Raw genomic sequence first — 20446 nt, 5'->3', positions numbered from 1 at the left:
TCAAGTCAGCAGGGGTGAGGGAACATTTGGTGTAAGGGTGACAACACCCGCTGGCGTGCTGTGAACTGTGTTTTCTCAAGTAGAATGGGACCCTTTCCTAGTGAAATTATTTTTTCTCCTGATCAACATCCCCCTAAATGGGCGACTGCTACAGTGCGAGGCATTGAAATACACCAGAATTTTCCTTCTACTTCACGAGAAATAGTTTTTCCCCTATAATCATCGTCAATATGGCCCAAATCCTGCCCTCTCCTCAGCAGACACACTGGGCTCTCAACACAGTGAAACCACTGTGGATCTGTTGCAGAAGAGGACAGAAAGATGCCAGAAGATTTTGCAGGGAGGTGTCCACACATGCTGCATCCAGTACGGGCCTGCAGCATAGGTTTCTGTGGTATCCATTTGCTCTGAGGACAGTGTGGAGTGGACAGGGATGACTGAACCTCTAGTCTTCCCTAGTGTGGGTTGCAAAGGCCACAGAAACTATTACAGTCCTTAGGCTGGATTAGCAGAGTAGCTCCGTGGCCTGATAACCTGCAGTCAGGTGTTCCCCAGCAGTTAAACAAGTTTCATGGCCAAAGTACTGAGGGCTAGATTTGCTCCTAGAAGCAGCTCTTACTACAAATGTTTTTGTGGGGTCTCTGGGAAAGACCCAGAGACCATATATGACATGGGTTTTGAGGCAAGATTCGTCCTCTAAGTGCACTCACGTGGTGCCCTCTGACCCAACAGAAGTTGCTGTTTGCACAGAAATGTGCTGCTGTAAAAAGAAACCTTGCAAGTCATACAAGGCAGGTAATTTTTCAAACTAGGAAATGTGTGTCACACCCCATTACCCCAAATCCGTACATGAGAATTTACTGATGGGCACCTGCTCTGTAATTTCAAATTATGACTAGAAACAGAACAGGAAAAATGACCCAGTTTAAATGGAAATGGCAACACTGATACACAGTGCGTAAGCAGGCTTCTGGGGTTTCCTGAATGCAGCTAGCTACGAGAAAGAGCACATGAATATGTGAAATTCCGCCCTACGAACAAGAAACCAATTGAAATCTCAGTGGATGTCTAAAAATCTCGTATCTTTCCATCAAACTCTGCGCCTTCCCCCCAGACAATAATGAATTTCTTTCAATTGAAGCTCTAAATTCTCTTTACAGAAATGGATTTTTAAAATCATTTTCATATGTCTCATAACAGGAACCTGACCTGGTCTGATTTCTCATCCCCATTTCATGGTTGTATCCATGAGGTTCAGCCTAAATTTTAAAAGGTCTCGTTCAAAGCCATTACTGTCCACCAGGTAATTGTGGGAGGTGTGAATTAAGAATCATATGTGTTGTGTTGGAGCCCTTTGAGCCACTTAGTGTGTGAACAGAAATGTTATGCCTTTAAAAACAGGGCCGAATTCTGGATTCTAGTGCATGAACATAGCTCCAGTTGGAGTTCATCTGAATTTACCCAGGTGTAACACCAAGATCAGAATGTTGCCTAATGTGTTTAAAATTTACTTTTTTCCTTCCTGCTCAGAGTGGGCCAATCAATTAGTGTACATTCCAGATGAGTCGTGTCGGGTCTGGTTCTACTTGGAATTGGGGTTCTGATTTGCAAAACGCAAATGATTCTGAAAAGGTTTTTTATTTTTAAGCTATAAAATGGTGCAGAGGAGGGGCCACATACAGATCCTAGCAGATGAGGTCCACTTCCCAAGAACCCTCTTCACAATTGGCGCTTACGAGCACCCTGCCAGCAACGTCAGTAGGGTGGGCCTGAGCTGAATGGCTCATTCCTAGATCCAACCCTGCCAAAATGCATGCGAGGCACGCTGATAGGGCAGTGAGAGACACATCAGCTACACATGCTGTGCCTGATCCGTAGACGTTAAATAAGTGGCTTTTAATTGACAACCTGGAATCTTTCCATGAACACTAGCTTCACTTACACATTGTCATATTAAGGTTTGTGTGGGTGAGGGCTGGGGGCTGCCACCAGAACGTTGCTCCTTAGCACACAGGGCATTGTGGACATCCACTTTGTGTGTGGGATCATCACAGCCTGCCCCATGCTCAGCAGAGAGTTTTTCACAGTACTGTAGGCTTCACGCACCAGTCACATGGTCATTCTCTTATCACACAACAGTTGTTATGGAATCACCATTAATAAATTCTCTTCTAAAGAAAGCTTAAGCTGTTTTCTAGACATATAGTCTAATGTGCTGTGTTGCAATTACCCAGTCATAACTTGTGAATGGGATTCAAAGGGCTGTGGTGTCAATAGTTATATTGGTCAACCTAGACATTTTTGGCCTATTTTAAAAGAAAATTCATTTCTTATTGCAAAGCAGTGATTCATCCTTAGATTAAAATGTAGTAAATGGGCAACAGTTTGTTATATATGAAACTGCTTAGTCAACATTAGGGACTCAGAGCATGGAAAGATTAAGGGATCTTAAAACCCAATTTAGTTTCCAAAATAAAATTTCTGATTTTTCTTAATTAAAAAAATCATCTCAACTGCCACCGTGATGTCTCAACCCTCCTCCTAAATAATTCACTCCTGCAGCCCACAGACCCCCCCTGCCCATCAGGTTTCAGAGTATTGCAGGCCCTGAGAATGAGCTGTTATAACAGAAGGGTGGCTGACACAAGCCTAGGATGCGTCTAGGACCATGAGACAGTAATGTTCACACCTTCGTTGTAACCAGGATGATTGGTGATTCAGCTGTTTAGTCATCTACTGCTACCGGGAACATTAAACAATTACTCAGTTTATTTTAAGGGAGGGAAGGATAGTCTTGTGGTTAAAACAGGGGACTAAGAATCAGATCCGGGTTCTATTATGGGCTTCCCCACCGACTTCCCGTGTGTCACCTAAGCCCTGGAAACTGAGTTTCCCAAGGGGGATAATACTAACAAGGGATCTGTGATCTAGCACCAAAAATACAGGGTGGAGAAATATAATAAAAATTAATAGTGGTTTCCTTCCCACAATTTTCTGTGTTGAGCCCAGTTCTGAAGTCCTCATGTACATAAAACTCTCAAATGGAGTCTTTGCCTAAAGACTGCAGGACTGGAATCAGTGGAAAATATAAACTCTTCAATCCTGCAAATATGTATATACTTGAAGCACGAAACTTTGTTCCATTGACTTGGTGGGACATACATGCTAAGTGTTTGCAGGATCATTGCTTTATTTTGTGCAGTCCTTTAACACCTATCTTCGTTAAAGGTCATTAAACCTACTCCTTTCTACTATCATCATGCAAAACAACTCTGTGCACAAACGTTAAAGATTTCTATGAAAGGCACAATACCCTGCATGTATCCAAGATTACCTCTTTGTAACCTAGAGCTGCTGATGGTCTGAGTGGAGGAGCGGGTCGGAGACAACTTAAGGTCCAGGGTTTAAGGATTTTGGGTGGTTCCAGTGGTCCGCGAAGCTGTCCAGTTGAACTAAAAGTCTGAGAAAATACCTGATGAGATGGTGAAAGCTGTTTGCCTTCGCATACAATATATGAGAGGGGGGAAAAAAGACCTTTCTCCATCTGAACTACTGTAAGGTCATGGCTTACCACAAAGATAGCAAGGGACATTAGAATAATGACCTGAATAGCTAGCTACAGTGTTAGGTGTGAACTCAACAGTCACAGGCATGATGAGGGCTCAGAACCATGACCTCAATGTGAAAAATCCTGTAGCTCTATAAACTGGTCTGAAATCAACAAGATGAAATTCAATGATGACAAGTGCAAAGTACTTCACTTAGGAAGGAAAAATCAAATGCACCACCTCAGAATGTGGAGTAGCTATCTAGGCGATAGTACTGCCAAAAGGGATCTGGGGGTTATAGTGGACCACAAACTGAGCAGGAGTGGCCAATGTGATGCAGCTGCAAAAAAAGCCAATATGATTCTGGGGTGTATTAACAGGAGTGTTGTATGTAAGTCACAGGAGGTAACTGTCCCGCTCTGCTTGGCACTGGTGAGGCCTCAGCTGAAGTACTGGGTCCAATTCTGAGCACCACCATTTAGGAAAAATGTGGACAAACGGGAAAGAGTTCAGAGGAGAGCAATGAAAACGATGAAAGGTTTAGAAAACCACTTAGTCTTGAGAAAAGAAGACTGATGGGGGACCTGATAACAGTCTTCCAATACTTAAGGGCTGTTATAAAGAGGATGGTGATCAATTGTTCTCCATGTCCACTGAAGATAGGACAAGAAGCAATGGGCTTCATCTGCAGCAAGGGAGATTTAGGTTAGATATTAGGAAAAACTTTCTAACTACAAAGCTAGTTAAGCTTTGGAATAGGTTTCCAAGGGAGACTGTGGAAGCTTTAAAAACAAATTGGACAAACATCTGTCAGGGATGATCTAGGTTTACTTGGTCCTGCCACAGCAGAGGGGGCTGGTCTTGATGACTTCTCGAGATCCCTTCCAGCCGGACATTTCTATGATTCTGTGAAACTAGCTAGATACAAACCCATCTGTTTTTGTCACATTAGGTAAGAAGAAAGCCTAGTGTCAATATTGAGATCCAATAAGTTCAGAAAGGACTGGAATGGTACAACATACTTACAGAATGAGCACTCCAGGACTGTGTTTTTGATATTGTGCTGCACGTCCCTTTGGTTAGCCTTTGCAAATGGTCGAGCCATTCGTGCAAATCCTGGTTGCTGTTACAGGACACTGTGATTCGTTCTATCATGTTCCCTGCATTAGAGGATTAAATTACATTCCTTATAAAATGGCATCAATCCACCAAAGAGAGAAATTCAGCCCAACTCATTCTGACAAGAAGCACCTCCTGTGTTTGCAATGCGATATGGCTGGAAAAAAAAAAAAAAAAAGCTTCGCATCCCAGAGGAGGAAGGTACAAGTCCCTTTATATGAGCCTGTTCAAAAGCCCAATTAAGTCAATGGGAGCTTTTCTTCTAGCGTCAGTGGGCTTTGGGGATCAAGCCCTCTGTGACTCTGGTATGACTATATCTGGAATAGTGTGCTCAATTCAGGGCACCTCATTGCCGGAAAGATATTGACAAACTGGAGGGAGTTCAGAGAAGATCAGCAGAAATGACCAGGGTACTGGAGGGATAAACGTGTGAGGAATTATTAAAAGCTAAGTGTAGCTTCATTAAGCAGTAACTAATGGGGGCCATGATAAAAGTCTACAAATATTTACAGGGTTCAAATGCTAATGATGCAGCCAAAGTACTGAGCATGATACAAGGTTGGTCTAGCTAGGAGTCATGGGATGAAATTATGAAAGGGAAATTTAGACTGAGTATTAGGAAAAGCATCCTAGCCGTGAAATGTTTAGGGCTGTAGAATGATCTGTCAAGGGACCCCAAAGCATAAGACATTTATAACTAGAATGGACAAGAAATTAGGAAATATAAATCAGGAAACAATGCTGCACTGGTCAGGGATGGACTGGATGATCCAGATCTTTTTCCATTTCTAGCTCTGATGATACTCTGACTCAATGCACAGAAGTAGTGGCTTGTGAATCAACTGTTAGTAGATTATGGAAGTGGTTCCCAACATTTTCAGAGGACTGTACCAATTTAAGCAGACCTTGGCTGTACCTTAAACTCCCCTCTTTCCTCAGCATACAAGCTACTGGTAACCCATAATGGAGTCTGAAGCAGCCTGAGCACAGTCATGGCAGGTTAAACTGCACACAAATGGATCAGAAGCAGACCCCCTTCTTGGTCATCAAGGGAGCTGGACACAAAGAACTCAGATGTCATAGTAGCATAAGAACAAGAACAGATTAGCATATCGTAGCAGTGAAAGTGTAAAGCATCTCATGTAGTAGCAGATGGGAACTACTTATACAGTAGCTGCTGCTCCCACTGGTCAGGAAATGCAACAAGTGTAGTGACCTGTGATTTCAAAAGCATGCTCGGTCCCTTCGGTTCCTTCTAATTTTGTCAGCGTCATTCCGGTTAACGGCAGCTTTCCCTACAAAAAGAATTGAGAATGATTCAGACTCTACATCTATCATTTTTAGCCAATTTGCCTTTCTCAGGAGTCACCACCAGAAATCACTGAAGGCTTCAGGAAACCAGAAAAGATTGCCCTTCAGTTTGTGGATCTAGATTTCCCTGTCCTTAGCAGGCCAAACACAAGGTCAAGTCTATTAAAAGAACTCCCATGCTAACTGAATTATAATAAATTATAGTACCTAGCTCTTCCATAGATTTCAAAAGCTTTACAAAGGAGGGTCATTTTCACTAACTTCCATAAGCCTCTCTTAGGAAAAGTCATGTTGCACAACTGAGCTGTCAGTCTCAAATCAAAGCCAAAGAATGCCCATCATGACTCCTTACTATCGTCATGATTGCTCTTGTACATGTGTGCTTGAGTGTGATAAATCAGCACAAGGCTGTTCCTTTCTTGGGAATTATTTCATGCCTCCAGTAGGCTGTGGGGATTAAAGCCAAAAGAGAATGACTTCCGCCACTCAGTAGTGTGGTAAGCCCCCAAAAAATGCATTGCCTGGAGCATTGCATTATGTAAAATGGAAATTATCAGCCTATGGTTAAAAAAAAAAGGTCATAATGAAAGCTTTTAACCAGGCATTATTGAGATGGGGGTGGTACACGCCACCAACACCCAGTCTGAAGTTTCTATTTGGGTTCAGAATGGTAAAGCCATGTCAGCATTTATTGTGCATGCACCAGAGTAATTGCTCAGAACTCTCTGAGTATAAGAAAGTGAGATATTTTAATTTAAGGGCACTCATGCTTGTGGAAACTATCTAACGACTCCCCATGCTGCTATGTATGATAAACTAGAGTTCTCTGTTTCCTGGCGGTGGGGTGTTAGCACCACAACAGAGAAATTTCAGAAAGCAGAGGAATTTAATCTGATTACAGACATTTGGTTTCCTTCTTTACGCGCAAATACTTGCAACTTCAAATCAAATTTGCCTACCTGATAGATAAACCCAGTCATCCGAGGGCTTGCAGACAACATTAGCAGAACATTGGAAAACAACATGAAATACCTCTCTTCTTTTTCCTAAAGTGAAAAATACATCCATCTTATAATGCATCACATACATTTTGCTCAGAGACATTAGTATAATGGGCGCAATCCAGTTGCAACTGAAATCAATGGCAATGTTCCCAATGACCATAAGGGCACCAGAACTGGACCTATTAATTTAAAATGTACTTTATTTTCTTTACTTAATATCCCTTCAGAGTCTATAAACATTGATACATGTATCCTACCAAGCATTAATTTGGCTGGCTATGAGAAGTACCAATGCTCTAATAGGTAAATACTCAATCAAAACCAGTAAGAGCTACTGTGGTAAGAAATTACTCATATATAATACACACCCACGTACACATATATATGTAATAGAATATATAACACATATATTAATACATAGAGAGAGAGCATTAGAGGCTACCATGTCTCACTTGTTTATTTAAAACATAAAGGTCAAAACCTGCCATGATTCTACCCGCAGAACTTCTGGTAACGGCAACAGGAGTAGTGCATATAGATTGATGACAGAAGCATGCTCGCTTGACAACACGAAAACAGCTTTTTGTCTGAGAGATAAATGTGAGTCAGATAGCGCATGAGCCTGCATGGTACTGAGGGCACTCAGGATCTGATCCAGGGATGCATTTAAGCACATGCTTAACTTTAAGAATACGAGCAGTCCCACTGAATCCTGAACTTAAAGGTAAGCAGATGCTTAAGTGCTTTGTTGGCCTGGGGCCAGAGCACTTAGCATCTTTTACAAACACGGCCAGGATAAAGAAAATTTTTGAACCTGAGCATTTTTTTTCCATTTTGACATTGAGAGGGAGAGAAGGACTTTTGCCATGTTAAACACCTTACCTCACTTGCCCCACACTGTACCACGACCTGTGACATATAGATTACATTGCCCATGGTTTTGATATCCTCTCCTTCCCATCCTGGAATGGTCTCTGAAAGGATCTGCAATTCAAGTTGTTTCCTCTTCCTCAGCTCCTGGCACTGTGACTGTAAAGCCGATATCACAGACAAAAAAAGTTTTGTTAAAATGAGAACAGGAAACTTCAGAATCAAACCTTCTCTAGCCCACCAAGAAGAGATTTTCTGGCAATACTCCTGTCAGTCTGATGGCTAACACCAAATGCAGTCATTAGTGTGACCACTTCACAAGGAGAATGTCTTTCTACAGGCCAGATTTTTAAAGGTATTTAGGATTTTCAAAGGCATCTAGACATCTAAAATGCATGCATCCGATGAAGTGAGCTGTAGCTCACGAAAGCTTATGCTCAAATAAATTTGTTAGTCTGAGGTGCCACAAGTACTCCTTTTCTTTTTGCGGATACAGACTAACACGGCTGCTATGCTGAAACCTGATTTCAATGGGTGTTAGGTGCGTGGGTGCTTTTGAAAATCCAACTAGGTGCCTAAATACCTTTAAAAATCTGGCCCTAACATTCTACCTTGTATATTACTTATTACTTATTTAGGATCACATAAACCTGGCTAAAGATTCTGGCTTATTGTAACTGTCCCTTAATAAAAAGTATCAAAAATCTGGCCTTAGAGGAAGACCAGAAGAGACCAGGCCACCACCAATTATCTCAATGAGAAATCAACAGCATCACTCAGCTTTATACAATTGCGTTCATGCAAGCAGGAAATCTGAAATTTGCTTTATTGTACTAAGTTTGTTAAAGTAACAACATTTTGATGAATTACAAAGTCAGAAGATATTTTAAAAATGAAAATTAGAAAAAGAGAAAAAGGGGCACTGAGGTATATTTTCTTTTGTCAAACCAGTCCTGTATCTAAGTGAAAAATGTACCCATTTTCTAAGCCAACATGGCCACAGAGTAGGAATTGTGAACTTTCTATTTTTGTAGGTTTTTAATGAGAAAACAGCAATTTTGTCCAAACTGTAAATAAAGTCAAATTGGAAGGGGTGCAAAACTGCATGAACCAGATCAGCAAATATTTTCCTATTAAATACTGCATAACAAAAACTGAATTTTGCACATCTTGAGTACATAGAGGAATAGAATAACTTAAAAGGAATCCATTTAAGTTGACCTAAAACCAGAATATCTAGTTATAATTCAACAGAATGGGCCAAACGCTCAGCCTGTCTAAATCCATATAGCTCCAATGAGCTCCATGTGTTGCTCTTCTTTCCAGCTGCCTTAATTGCCATATGGGAATAATTATACAAGATGCAAATGGAAAAGAAAATACCAGAGCTGCTCAGAAAAATTTACTTTTAAAAAAACCTAACAATGTCATTATAAATTGTGTCTTATTAATTGTATCTTGGTTCAGGAGTACTGATTATACACACACAATCTCACTTCTGAGGGCAAAGGGCCTGGTCCGAAGCACTCTGCAGTTAATGGGGAAACTCTTATTGACTTCAATAGGCTTTGGATCAGGCCCTAACTCCTGAAGTCTTTATACAGTACGTACACAGGCAAAATTCCCAGTGAAGTCGTTGGAGGTGCTGACTGAGAAAGGATTGAAGGATATTGTCCTAAAGCACATGTGCTACTCAGTGGGGCTGTGCAAGCATTTCATTATGGAACCTGATATAGGGTGAAGTTCTGATGACCTGGGAGGAAAAATCCTGCAAGGCCAAGCCTTGGCTCAATTTTTACTCAGTCCTCACGCCGGCCAAGCTCTTATTTCTTACTCCATTTCAAACTCAGGATTTGACCCAGTTTTGTACAAATCCTTCAGGGGCTGTGACCCTTTCGCTGTGACTGAAGGAGAAGCCCCTTTTGGCTATCCCCTTGAGACACTCATTTTTAGAACCAGCGTTTAGTGGTTTCCTTTTTGGTTTGCAAAACTTTGTGCCAAAAGTCATGCGGTACAAGTCACAGGGTGGGTCTTCTGTGACCCTGATTGGCTGAACCTGCAGTTCAGGAGATGCAAACCCACATAAAACCTACAAAAGTTTTCTGTAATCCCTATAAACTGAAACCACTGTATTATCACCCTGCTGCTATGACAGGGCTACAAACAGCATTTTCGTTAGCTTTCTGCAACCCACACGCTCTGCTTGGAAGCATACACTTGACTGATCCCTGACTCCATGAGAGTCATGCTGGCATATCTGAAGGCAAAATTTAACTCTTTGACCACCTCACCTCAGACATATAGTAAGTACACTACAGTGATAAGTAAGAGCCCAATCCTGAGATATGCTGAGCATCAGCAAATCCCATTGAAGCCTTATGCACAGACAGTTTAACAATAGGACCTAATACTGTACATGAATAGCTCAAGTACAAATCTCCTTAAATTACGAGCATCTCTAAAGCTTAAAGCCATTTTGAAGTTAATATAACTGAATTACTTCCCTATTATCTGCTATAATGAATGCAAATTGTTGAGCTTCTAAGTAAATGTAACACAACACCCTGTTTCCTGTTTTCTATGAAATTTCTCCTCCCTCCTTTCTTCATCTGCACTGCTAATCATTGTAAACTTGCATCTTCTCTGCTAAGGAAGGAAGCTGGAGCACATCTGTAGTGGTTATAGTGAAAGGTATTCAGTAGCTTAAGAGACACAGAACATAACTTTCTTGATAACTGAGCATTAAATCTTCCCCAGTAAAACAGTCAACCATGTGGAAGGTTTTCTTTCTCCTTTCATTTGCAGAAAGGTTCTAAAGTGATTTGGAATGATTCATTGAAATATGTTCACTATTGAATTGCTACTGATTGCTTTACTGTTATTTGTAAAGACACAAAGAGACAGTAAACTAATAACTTCTCTACTTATTGCCATTTCACATGGTGTTATAAATGTTTATAATATACAAGGACCTGATCCCAAGGCCATGGATACCAGTGGAAAGAATCCCAATTAAATGAATGGGCTTTGGATCAGGCCCAGAATGCATCTCTTTATTAGAAATTGCAGTTGAGTCATATACTTGTGTTAATCCTTCATAGCTCATTTTAATGAGTAAGGAATTGTACAATTACATGAAGCAAAAATGACAAAGGTGTAAAGGGGAAAGAGATGAAAGAAAACTCCCCACCCACACATGGCTTCCTTATGTGGCACACATTTAAAATAAGTTCTTTATCTAGTGAAGTTACTACACTACAGAGATCACAATGCAAGTGTTGGAACACGCTACCAGATGGCAAAGTCAGGCAAAATTTCAAATAAGGTGTCTCCGTAACCTGTCTTTTCCATTCTAAAAGACCTTTTCACAAGGAGACAAATGTCAGGCTTGACTCACTCTTTGTGAAACAAAGCACAGAGAAGGAGCGCTCTATTTTGAGAATCACCACCTACCACAAGGGACTTGAAAGATGTGAATGCTTTCAAAACGTCTTCATGATCCGGATGTGCCTCCTAGCGAAGGAAGAAATCTTTGTTAGTTATGAAGAGCAACAGCGTTTGGAAATGGAGATTTCCCTCATTCCTGCCATGGTTTAAAAGCCATGGAAATTCTGTATGGCCATATGAAGCTGCGTTGCTACAGTGCAGCACAGGGAGGATGCATCATGGCCCAGGGGAACTACGCATCCCAATGCGGTGAAGGACCCCCCTTCACTCTTCTGCTGCCTTTGTCAGCCTGATGTGATTTAAAGCAACTAAGTGATGCACTGATGCAAAACTCTTCAACAAAAGAAAAGGGATCAAGGATAGATACCATTTCAGCTCAACCAAACATTGCTTTTTAAGAAATCTACAGCCCAGTGCCAGATTGTATAGGGCAAAGTTCTGCTCTCTTGTCCACAAAGCAGATCTTGACTTTCGTATGAAATCCACCGCTCACCTCCCATCTATGGAATTCCCATTAACATCACTGGGAGCTCTGCACTTGCACAGAGAACAGAAGGCTAGAGGGGCAGAGATCAGGGCAGGACACTGCCCTTAGTTTCTGCCTCCATCACTGTATGCATGTGGCCATTCTGATATTGAACAGGCACACACAACGCCCATCAACTTCAACTGGAGTATTTCACACAGATCTGTGGGCAGAATTTGGCCTGTACATTATACACTCTTTACAACCATAATCCAGAGCCCAATCGCTGGACATAATAGCTGGGCCAGTCATGGGAAGATGGGCCAAGGACAGTGCTTAACGTGCAACGAAAGAGGTGTTGGGACTCAATAGGTCCCAGGGGCTCAAGCAAAATTGTTTTACTTTCATAACTGATGCAGCAAGCCCAGAGGCTCAGCCCTGGCAAGCCCCAGCACAAATTAAGCTCACAAGATACAGCCACTCCCACTTCTATCACATTTATACACTCATACAAAGTGCAGCACATATAAATCCACACACCATGTTCACAATCTAGAAACCAACAAAAATAGGTGACCTGTGTCTGACCAACCCTCCAGCTCTTCTCTCATCTTGGTTAGGGTGTTGGCCACAACAGCTGTGGGCATGCAGTCAGAGGACCATGGGCTGTAGTCAGTGAGAGAGTTAGGGGAGTTTCTCTTTTCTCTGTTCCTTCTCTAGCCTGGGCCCTACACTAGAAACATTAGCCGTTGCTGATGTGCGCAACTGGAATGGTGCTGGAAGGAGTGTAACTGCAAAGTACAGACCAGACCAAGCCCTGTTTAACCCAGCTATAGAAAACATGGCTGAGCTGTCCCTGGAGCAGATGTAACATGAAGAGACACCAGTCATCAGCAGGCAGGATTGAACCTGGGACCTCTGAAGCTTAGTATATGAGCCTCTACTGCATGAGCTAAAAGCCACATGACTCTTAGCTAAGGCTATAGCTGACTCATCAGTCTCTAGCTGGGCTAGATGCCACTAGAGGGGGACAGGACATCACACCAAGCAGGCAGGGGTTACACCAGTGGTCACCAACCAGTCGATCGCGATCTCTGGCAGCACAGAGGGGCTGCCGCTAAGACAGGCTTCCTGCCTGCCCCGGCCCCACGCTGCTCCCAGAAGTGGCCAGCGCAGCCCACACAGCCCCGGAGGGTCGGGGGGCAGAGGTCTCCCTCCACATGCTGCTCCTGCCTGCAAGCACCGTCCCCACAGCACCCATTGGCCAGGAGTGGGAAGCTGTGGCCAATGGGAGCTGCAGGGGCGGTGCTTGCAGAGAGAGGCACCGTGTGGAGCCACGTGCCCCCTGCCTCCAGGCGTGCATTGGCCCTTCTGGGAGCGGCATGGCTGGGGAGGCAGGGAGCCTGCATTAGCAGCAACCACACTGCGCCGCAGACCGGAAGCCACCAGAGGTAAGTGCTGCGCGATGGGAAGCCTCACCCCAACCCCCAGCCCTGAGCCCCCTCCCGAAGCCAGCACCCCATACCTCCTCCTGCACCCTGAACCCCCTCCTGCACCCCAAACCCCAGCCCCGACTCCCCACCCAGAGCCAGCACTCTGTACTCCCTCCTGCGCTCCAACACTCTGCCCTGGCCCGGAGCCCCCTCCTGCACCCAAACTCCCTCCCAGAGCCCGTACCCCCTCCTACACCCCAACACTCTGCCCCAGCCCGGAGCCCACTCTTGCACCCAAACTCTCTCCCAGAGCTTTCACCCCTCACCCCCTCCTGCACCCCAAACCCCTGACCCAGCCCAGAGCCCCCTCCCACACTGCGAACCCCTTAGCCCCAGCCCAGAGCCCGCACCCCCTCCCGAACCCCAACCCCTTGCCCCAGCCGGGGAAAGTGAGTGAGGGTGGGGGAGAGTGAGTGATAGAGAAGCAGGGGGATGGAGTGAGTGAGGTGGGGCTTTGCGGAAGGGGCAGGATAGATCCTGGGTTGCCCTTAAATTCAAAAAGTGATCTTGGGCATAAAAAGGTGGAGACCACTGGGTTACACAGACTTAGCAGGCCTGGGCAGAAACAGGATCAGTAACCAGATGGATTATCTGTACTAGGGCTTTCAATGTTATTATCACAGCAACTCACCTGAACCTAGGTTATCAAGGTAGGACATTTTTAGGACATTTCTCTGGTGCGAACAAGCCTCTAGTTGCCCATCCAGAGTTAAGATGTATTTTGGATAAAAAGTCTCGATAAAACGTGTCCTCTGGGACTGAATCCTATCCCGGTGCCGTAACCAGGTGACCTGATCTCCCCTCTCTCACACCTCTGCTGCTGCCAGCATTTGATAGATTTTGCTAGGGCCAAATTTCCAAATAAGCCAGTGACATGGGGGCTTGTGGGGAACTATAGCAGCTTTCCAAAAATATAAATGTCTTATTTAGTAGCCTCAAAACTGAGCCTGCTTTGGGCATTTCTCAGAGCCCTGCCCTGGTGCCAGTGAGCAGTGAGGGCAGGGCGCAACTGGGTCACAGCCACTATGCTGTAGCCTATAGAGACTCAGTGCATCTGCTCCCCCTCCTCAAAGCTACAAGCTCTCAGCCCCCCATCACCCACTACCTTTCCTGTGGAGCATCGTGACCCTGAGCCCTGCCCTCTGCAGCAGCAGGAGGGAGGTATGGGAGAGCAGGGGGCTCTTGGACACCGTGGCAGTGAGGGCTATGAAAGTACTGGGTGCATAGGCTAACGAGATAGGAGGTGAAGAGGGGAGGGCAGCAGATAGGCCAGCAGTCTCATTTTGAGCAGGACAGATTTTGCCTCTGTCCTGGGTCCCCATGTTGTGTCCTTGAATGGCTGAACCAAAATAGATGTTTTGTCTGCCACCTTGTGCGTTCAGCACCACACGTGGCCCACCCTGACTGCCGCAGAGCGCCACAGCTGCTCGCCAGTTCACCCCGTGCTGCAGGCAAACTGGACAGCGGCAACTGCACAAGCAGCCATGTTGGAGCTGCCTTGGGCAAACCCTCCGGAAGAGGGGCCTAACACTGGAGCCTCACCAGACCCTCCTCCAGAAATCCCCACCCCCAAAGGGTGAGCAGCCTCTCCTATCCACCCTCTAGGGGCCTGCCCCCCATCTGGTGTCACCAGGTCTGCTTGTGCCTCAGCAGTTTTCCCGGGGTAGCTCCTCCTTGCCTGCACTAGCCCCGTTTCCACTCTTCCTCTGCCCCATCCTAGTTGTATCCCCTCCTTCCTCATTGCCCTCTCCCCACTGTATGCGCCTGCTGCCTGCAGCATTCTTGCTTGCCACTGGGAGGGTCTGTTCATGCATAAACCTGGTGCATGAACAGAGCAGCTGCCTCACTGGTATGAGCGCACTTGTGCCAAGAGAAGCCCGGAGCAACAGCAAAGCAGCCTTTGGTTGCTACACTGGGAGCAGTGGCCTCTCGTGGCCGCAGGCAAGAATTGCAAACAAAACAGCGATTTTGGTTCAGCCACTCAAGGACACTACATGGGGACCCAGGACAGAGGCCAAAATCTGTCCTGCTCAAAATGAGACTGCTGGCCAATCTGCTGCCCTCCCCTCTTCACCTCCTATCTCATTAGCCTATGCACCTGGTACTTTCATAGCCCTCACTGCCACAGCGTCCAAGAGCCCCCTGCTCTCCCATACCTCCCTCCTGCTGCTGCTGCAGTGTCCAGAGGGCAGGGCTCAGGGTCACGATGCTCCACAGGAAAGGTGGTGGGTGATGGGGGGCTGAGAGCTTGTAGCTTTGAGGAGGGGGAGCTGATGCACTAAGTCTCTATATAGGCTACAGCACAGTGGCTGCAACCCGGTTGCGCCCTGCCCTCACTGCTCAGCTGACCCATGTTAGAGTAGAGCACTTTGAACCTGATTAAGCATCATGATTAGACTCAGCTATAAGGCCTGAGAGTAAGAATGGCCCAGCGGTTAGGATGCTAGTCTCCAACTTGGAAGACCCAAGTTTAGTTCCTTGTTCGGCCACAAATTTCCTGTGTGACTTTGGGCCAGCCTCTAATTCCTCTGTGCCAGAAGAACAGGGATAATGGCACTGTCCTACCTCGCAGAAGCGTGTGAGGAGAAATATATTGAAGCATGTGGAGTGCTCAGTTACTATAGTAGTGGGCCCCCCATCAATATCTAGAGAGAAGGACCCCTGGTACAAGCAATTCTCAATGCAGTTTTTTTGGCAGCACAAAACCCCCCGCATGATCTGCCTGGCAGATGCTATGTTTCATTTACCTCCATGTGCCGCTCCAGTTCTTGGAGAAGGGTGACGTACTTATCCAGTCTCATGAAGGGTTTGCTGAGGCTTGTTGTTAAGATCAAAATCCCTGGGTTGGACGCGCCCTGGTTCTCCATAAACTTCTCCAGTTCATCACTATAAACAGAGATAAGGAAAGTTCACCAGCCTCTAAGGGCCATGTTTTACTAACGCCTTCACTGTCCAAATAATGGTGGCCCAGTTCTGAGCTACACTCCATTGCAAAAGAAATCCAGCTTCTTCCACATTTGCCAGCTGATGCAAACACAGTGGGCCAGAGAGGGCCAGGCTGGGGTTTTGGCAGATCAAGGCCACTGGTCCCCAAGGAGAGCTCAGGGGGGTAGGGGAGGACATGGAAAACCCTGGTGCTCAGCAGGCATGTGCATTCTGTGAAACCACCATGGGTAGGTGCAGCCACCTCCCCACACTAGTGCACTGGCCAGCTCACCAGGGGTAGGAAACCAAGTTCCCCTAGGGTGACTTGAACCCCAGGAACACTAGGAAGGAGCAGTACCTGTGCTCCCTCCCACTGCAACTGACCCTTGCATGGCGTCCCCAGTGAGAGATGGCTCCTAGCACCCTTCCTCCACCCCCACATACCTGTGCCAGGACCCAGACACAACACAGGCCCAATGTATGGAGAACACATTTGTAATGACAATTGCTCATGTTAGATGGCAAGTAGGGACCATTGTTACTGGCTGCTGTAGCGTAGGCATGCCAAGTACTGTCAGGGCTCTGCCTATCACCACTAGGCCTCTCTCCTGTGGTGTGAGGTATGGGTATCCTGGATCCACTTGCTGCTGGGTGCTTGAACAACCCCCTGGGAATAGTAAGCAGGGTTTCCTTTCTAGAGAACACACTTGATAGAGATCACTAAGTTACCAGTGACCACTGCTGGAAGACTGTGTCCACAATTCAAGAACAATGTTGCTAAATTGGAGAGGGTTCAGAGAAGAGTCAAAGAAGTATTAAAGGATTAGAAAGCACACCTTACAGTGACAGACTCAAAGAGCTCTGTCTATTTAGCTGAACAAAGAGAGGTTGAGGAGTGACTTAATTACAGTCTATAAGTACCTCCGTGGGAAACAAATACTTAAAAATGGCCTCTTCAATCAAGCAGCGAAAGGGCTAACGCAATCTAGTGGACACAATCCAATCTAACACAATCCAAGGTCTAACACAATCCAATGCCTGGAAGTTGAAGCTAGAAAAATTCAGACTGAAAATAAAGTGTAAATTTTACCCAGTGAGGGTAATTAACCATTGGAAGTTGTTCCAAGGATCGTGGTGGACTCTCCATCACTGGCCATTTTAAAAGCATGATTAGATGATTTTCTAAAAGCTCTACTCTAGGAATTGTTTTGGGGAAGTTCTGTGATCTGTGTTTTACAGAAGATCAGACTGGATGATCACAATGGTCTGTTTTGGCCTTGGAACCTACTAAACATGCAAAACATGCTCAGCTTTGGCTCATAACACTTTGGAGAGCACATTTTGTGTGTATCAGCATATTCACCAAAACAGATCAGTTAAATGCGCATTTTAAACATTCTCTGGCTAATGAACTGAATGAAGGAGTCACTGACTATAGTCAGGACTGTAATTAGGGTAAATTACAATCAGATGTGTTACAAGAGAAACATTGTAAAGGCCTCCATTTTAAAAATACAAGAACTCAGACCCTGGGATGAGGTCACTGCTTTCACAGATGTGTGCAGGAGAGCTAAGCAAGCACTGGAGGGAACAGAGCAATAGCCTGTCAGCTCAGAGGACTCTCTTAGCTCTGAGTTTACAGCTAAGGCACATGCAGATGTCTGTCCAGGAGTCACACCGTGAATGAGAATGTTGCCATGATTAGTGCAATAACGTACAGAACTGCATGGCCTCTTTGTGGTTTGCTTGAGCAAACCTCTGTTTCAAGCCTCTTCATGCCGTATTTGGGGCCTGATCCTGAGAAGTGTGGAGCACCCACAAGTAAGTGAATGCAAGTTGAAGGTGTTTGAACCTCACATGATCAGACCCCTGATGTCAGCATGTCAGAGTTATGTGGGATGCTTGTGCGTTCTTGCAGGGAAGCAGGTGAGCACAGGTTGATCTGCACGGTGGCAGGTTCCTCTGCACACACACAGGGTCTTTGGAAAGACTCCGTGCAATCATGTTGCCTTGGGATCCTGTTGTCGAGATCTCAGGCAAAGGCCCTGGCTGGACTTGCCATTATTAAAAAACGGATGGTTTGCTTTTTCGACACGAGCCATTCCTGACCTGTGTTGGGTTAGCACGTTAACAGCGGAAGGGTGGTTAGCACAATACGTGAGGTACAGAGATCGGAACTGTGGCATCAGGTTCGTAAAACAGCCTCCCACTCTCTGCTGGTTCTCAGGAAGCCTGCAAATATAAGCAGCAACATCTTCAGAGCATGTCATTGAAACAAGAGTTAATGAGCCAGGTCCTCAGACATGACAAAGCATCAGTGAAATGGACACACTGTATTTCATAACCAGCTGCCAGTGCTAGCTGTGGTAGAAATTCAGCTATGTAGAGCAGTGGTTCCCAACCAGGGGTACACGTACCCCTAGGAGTGCGCAGAGGTCTTCCAGGGGGTATCTCAACTCATCTAGATATTTCCCCTAGTTTTACAACAGGCTACATAAAAAGCACTAGCAAAGTCAGTACAAACTAAAATTTCATACAGACAATGACTTGTTTATACTGCTCTATATACTATACACTGAAATGTAAGTACAATATTTATAATCCAATTGGTTTATTTTATAATTATATGATAAAAATGAGAAAGTCAGCAATTTTTCAGTAACAGTGTGCTGTGACACTTTTGTATTTTTATGTCTGATTTTGTAAACAAGTAGTTTAAGTGAGGTGAAACTTGGGGGTACGCAAGACAAATCAGACTCCTGAAAGAGGTACAGTCATCTGGAAAGGTTGAGAGCCACTGGTGTAGAGTGTTTAGCTCACCCTAAGAACACACTTCGAGCCTTTCAGTGACAGCTCTAACTCAGAATTCTAGCTGGGGCGGTATAACTTTAGGTGGTCAAACCCTCCATAGATGAGGACACACTTGGAAGTGCCTCTCAGGTCTCTGCTATGGCTGCTTAATAAAGTGGGAGTGTTCTCTCTGACATCTCTGGCCTGTTGCTTTGGGGTAAAGGAGCCTCTGTCCTGCATGGCTCCTTCCCTCAGAAGCTCTGTGCAGTGCTTGAATAGGAGATGAGAGAGAGAAAGGAAGCCCAGAGTCTGAAATTATTCTGCTATTTTGCCCAGCTTCCCCACACCGCTATCCTGTTAGTCAGCTTTCTTTTTCTCTTTTCAGTAAGAGGGATGAGACAGAACTATCCATTTCTCCCAGTTCTAGTCCAGGCTCTGCCCTGGTCATATTGACAGCTGGGGATGGTACATTCACTTGGGATGAAAGGAAAAGATTTACATTGATGCTGTTCAAAAAGGCTTATGAGAGTTAGACACTCAGTTCCCTCTGACTTCCAATGGGACTGGGCATCGGTCTCCTAAAGGCAAATGCCAGTCTTAACTTTCTGTTTCTAAGCAGGGCAGTTCAGAAGACACCTCAGAGGTACACGCACCCACTATTTTTATTGCCTTCTCTTACCCTCTAACACTGATGACAGCCTTCTCTAGCTCCTCCTGTTTTCTTCTATATTAAAACAAATGTGCAGACAATAGCTAGGAGCAAAGTTAATAAATAGGCCTTTGTATTATTTTTAACCACAGGTTAGTAACTCATCACCCTTAATTGCAATGACAGATGCTTACTTTGCACATTCTTCCAAGGCTTGATTCAGTGTTTGCTGAAATGAACATATTTCCTCAACATTTCCCAGTAAAGATGCAATATCCACCACACTTAGCCTGAAAGAATTAAAATACTGAAATAGTACTTGATAGGTACTTCGGAATGGTTCAAAACAAATCTCTTATTTTAAAAAAAAAGACATCTGAGAACATCTCCAAATAACCTGTTCAAAATATGGGAGATTTAAAGTATTTGTTTCAACAGAAACACGAATTAATGTAATGAAATACAAAACCAAAATTCATGATACACAAATAATACCTTATAGAAGATGTTCGCTCTCAAGGATTAACTGAATTGTATTTTAATCATGTAATCGTCTCACATTGTTTAATTGTCCTCATTGATATAGACAGGATTTCTTCTGGGGGCGGAGAAGGAAGACGTAGACACAAGGTATGGGCAGAATAGTATTCATAGGCAGGCCAACCCTGACTCATGTTACAAGATCGGAGCTTTAGATTGTAACCTCTTCCAGGGATGGACTTTGTACAGCACCTGGCATTTAGGACCTATTGTATACAAATTACAATGACCATCTCTGTGCTCCCTGCACTTCCTACTAGTCTTCCCATCATCATCTCAGCACC

General features: G+C 44.7%; 1 protein-coding gene across 3 annotated transcripts in view; it reads right to left on the bottom strand.

Annotated features, from left to right (window-relative positions):
• Positions 1 to 20446, bottom strand: part of ARHGEF6 (Rac/Cdc42 guanine nucleotide exchange factor 6) — a 63784-nt gene that overhangs the window by 8860 nt on the left and 34478 nt on the right. For 2 of the 3 annotated variants that reach the window (XM_077825842.1, XM_077825844.1), the window contains 9 exons: positions 19817 to 19912; positions 18293 to 18415; positions 16006 to 16144; positions 11306 to 11365; positions 7865 to 8011; positions 6938 to 7024; positions 5884 to 5962; positions 4575 to 4708; positions 3335 to 3472 (listed from right to left, as the gene is read on the bottom strand). In XM_077825842.1, the coding sequence (XP_077681968.1) occupies positions 3335 to 3472; positions 4575 to 4708; positions 5884 to 5962; positions 6938 to 7024; positions 7865 to 8011; positions 11306 to 11365; positions 16006 to 16144; positions 18293 to 18415; positions 19817 to 19912 (1003 nt within the window). The remainder of the gene's footprint in view (positions 1 to 3334; positions 3473 to 4574; positions 4709 to 5883; positions 5963 to 6937; positions 7025 to 7864; positions 8012 to 11305; positions 11366 to 16005; positions 16145 to 18292; positions 18416 to 19816; positions 19913 to 20446) is intronic. The other variant, XM_077825843.1, reaches the window with a different exon arrangement.

This window comes from Eretmochelys imbricata, chromosome 9, assembly GCF_965152235.1.
Source record: "Eretmochelys imbricata isolate rEreImb1 chromosome 9, rEreImb1.hap1, whole genome shotgun sequence".
In the NCBI taxonomy this organism is placed as follows: Eukaryota; Metazoa; Chordata; order Testudines; family Cheloniidae; genus Eretmochelys; species Eretmochelys imbricata.
Note: the sequence above shows the minus strand (reverse complement) of the source record. Positions and strands in the feature narration are given on the sequence as shown.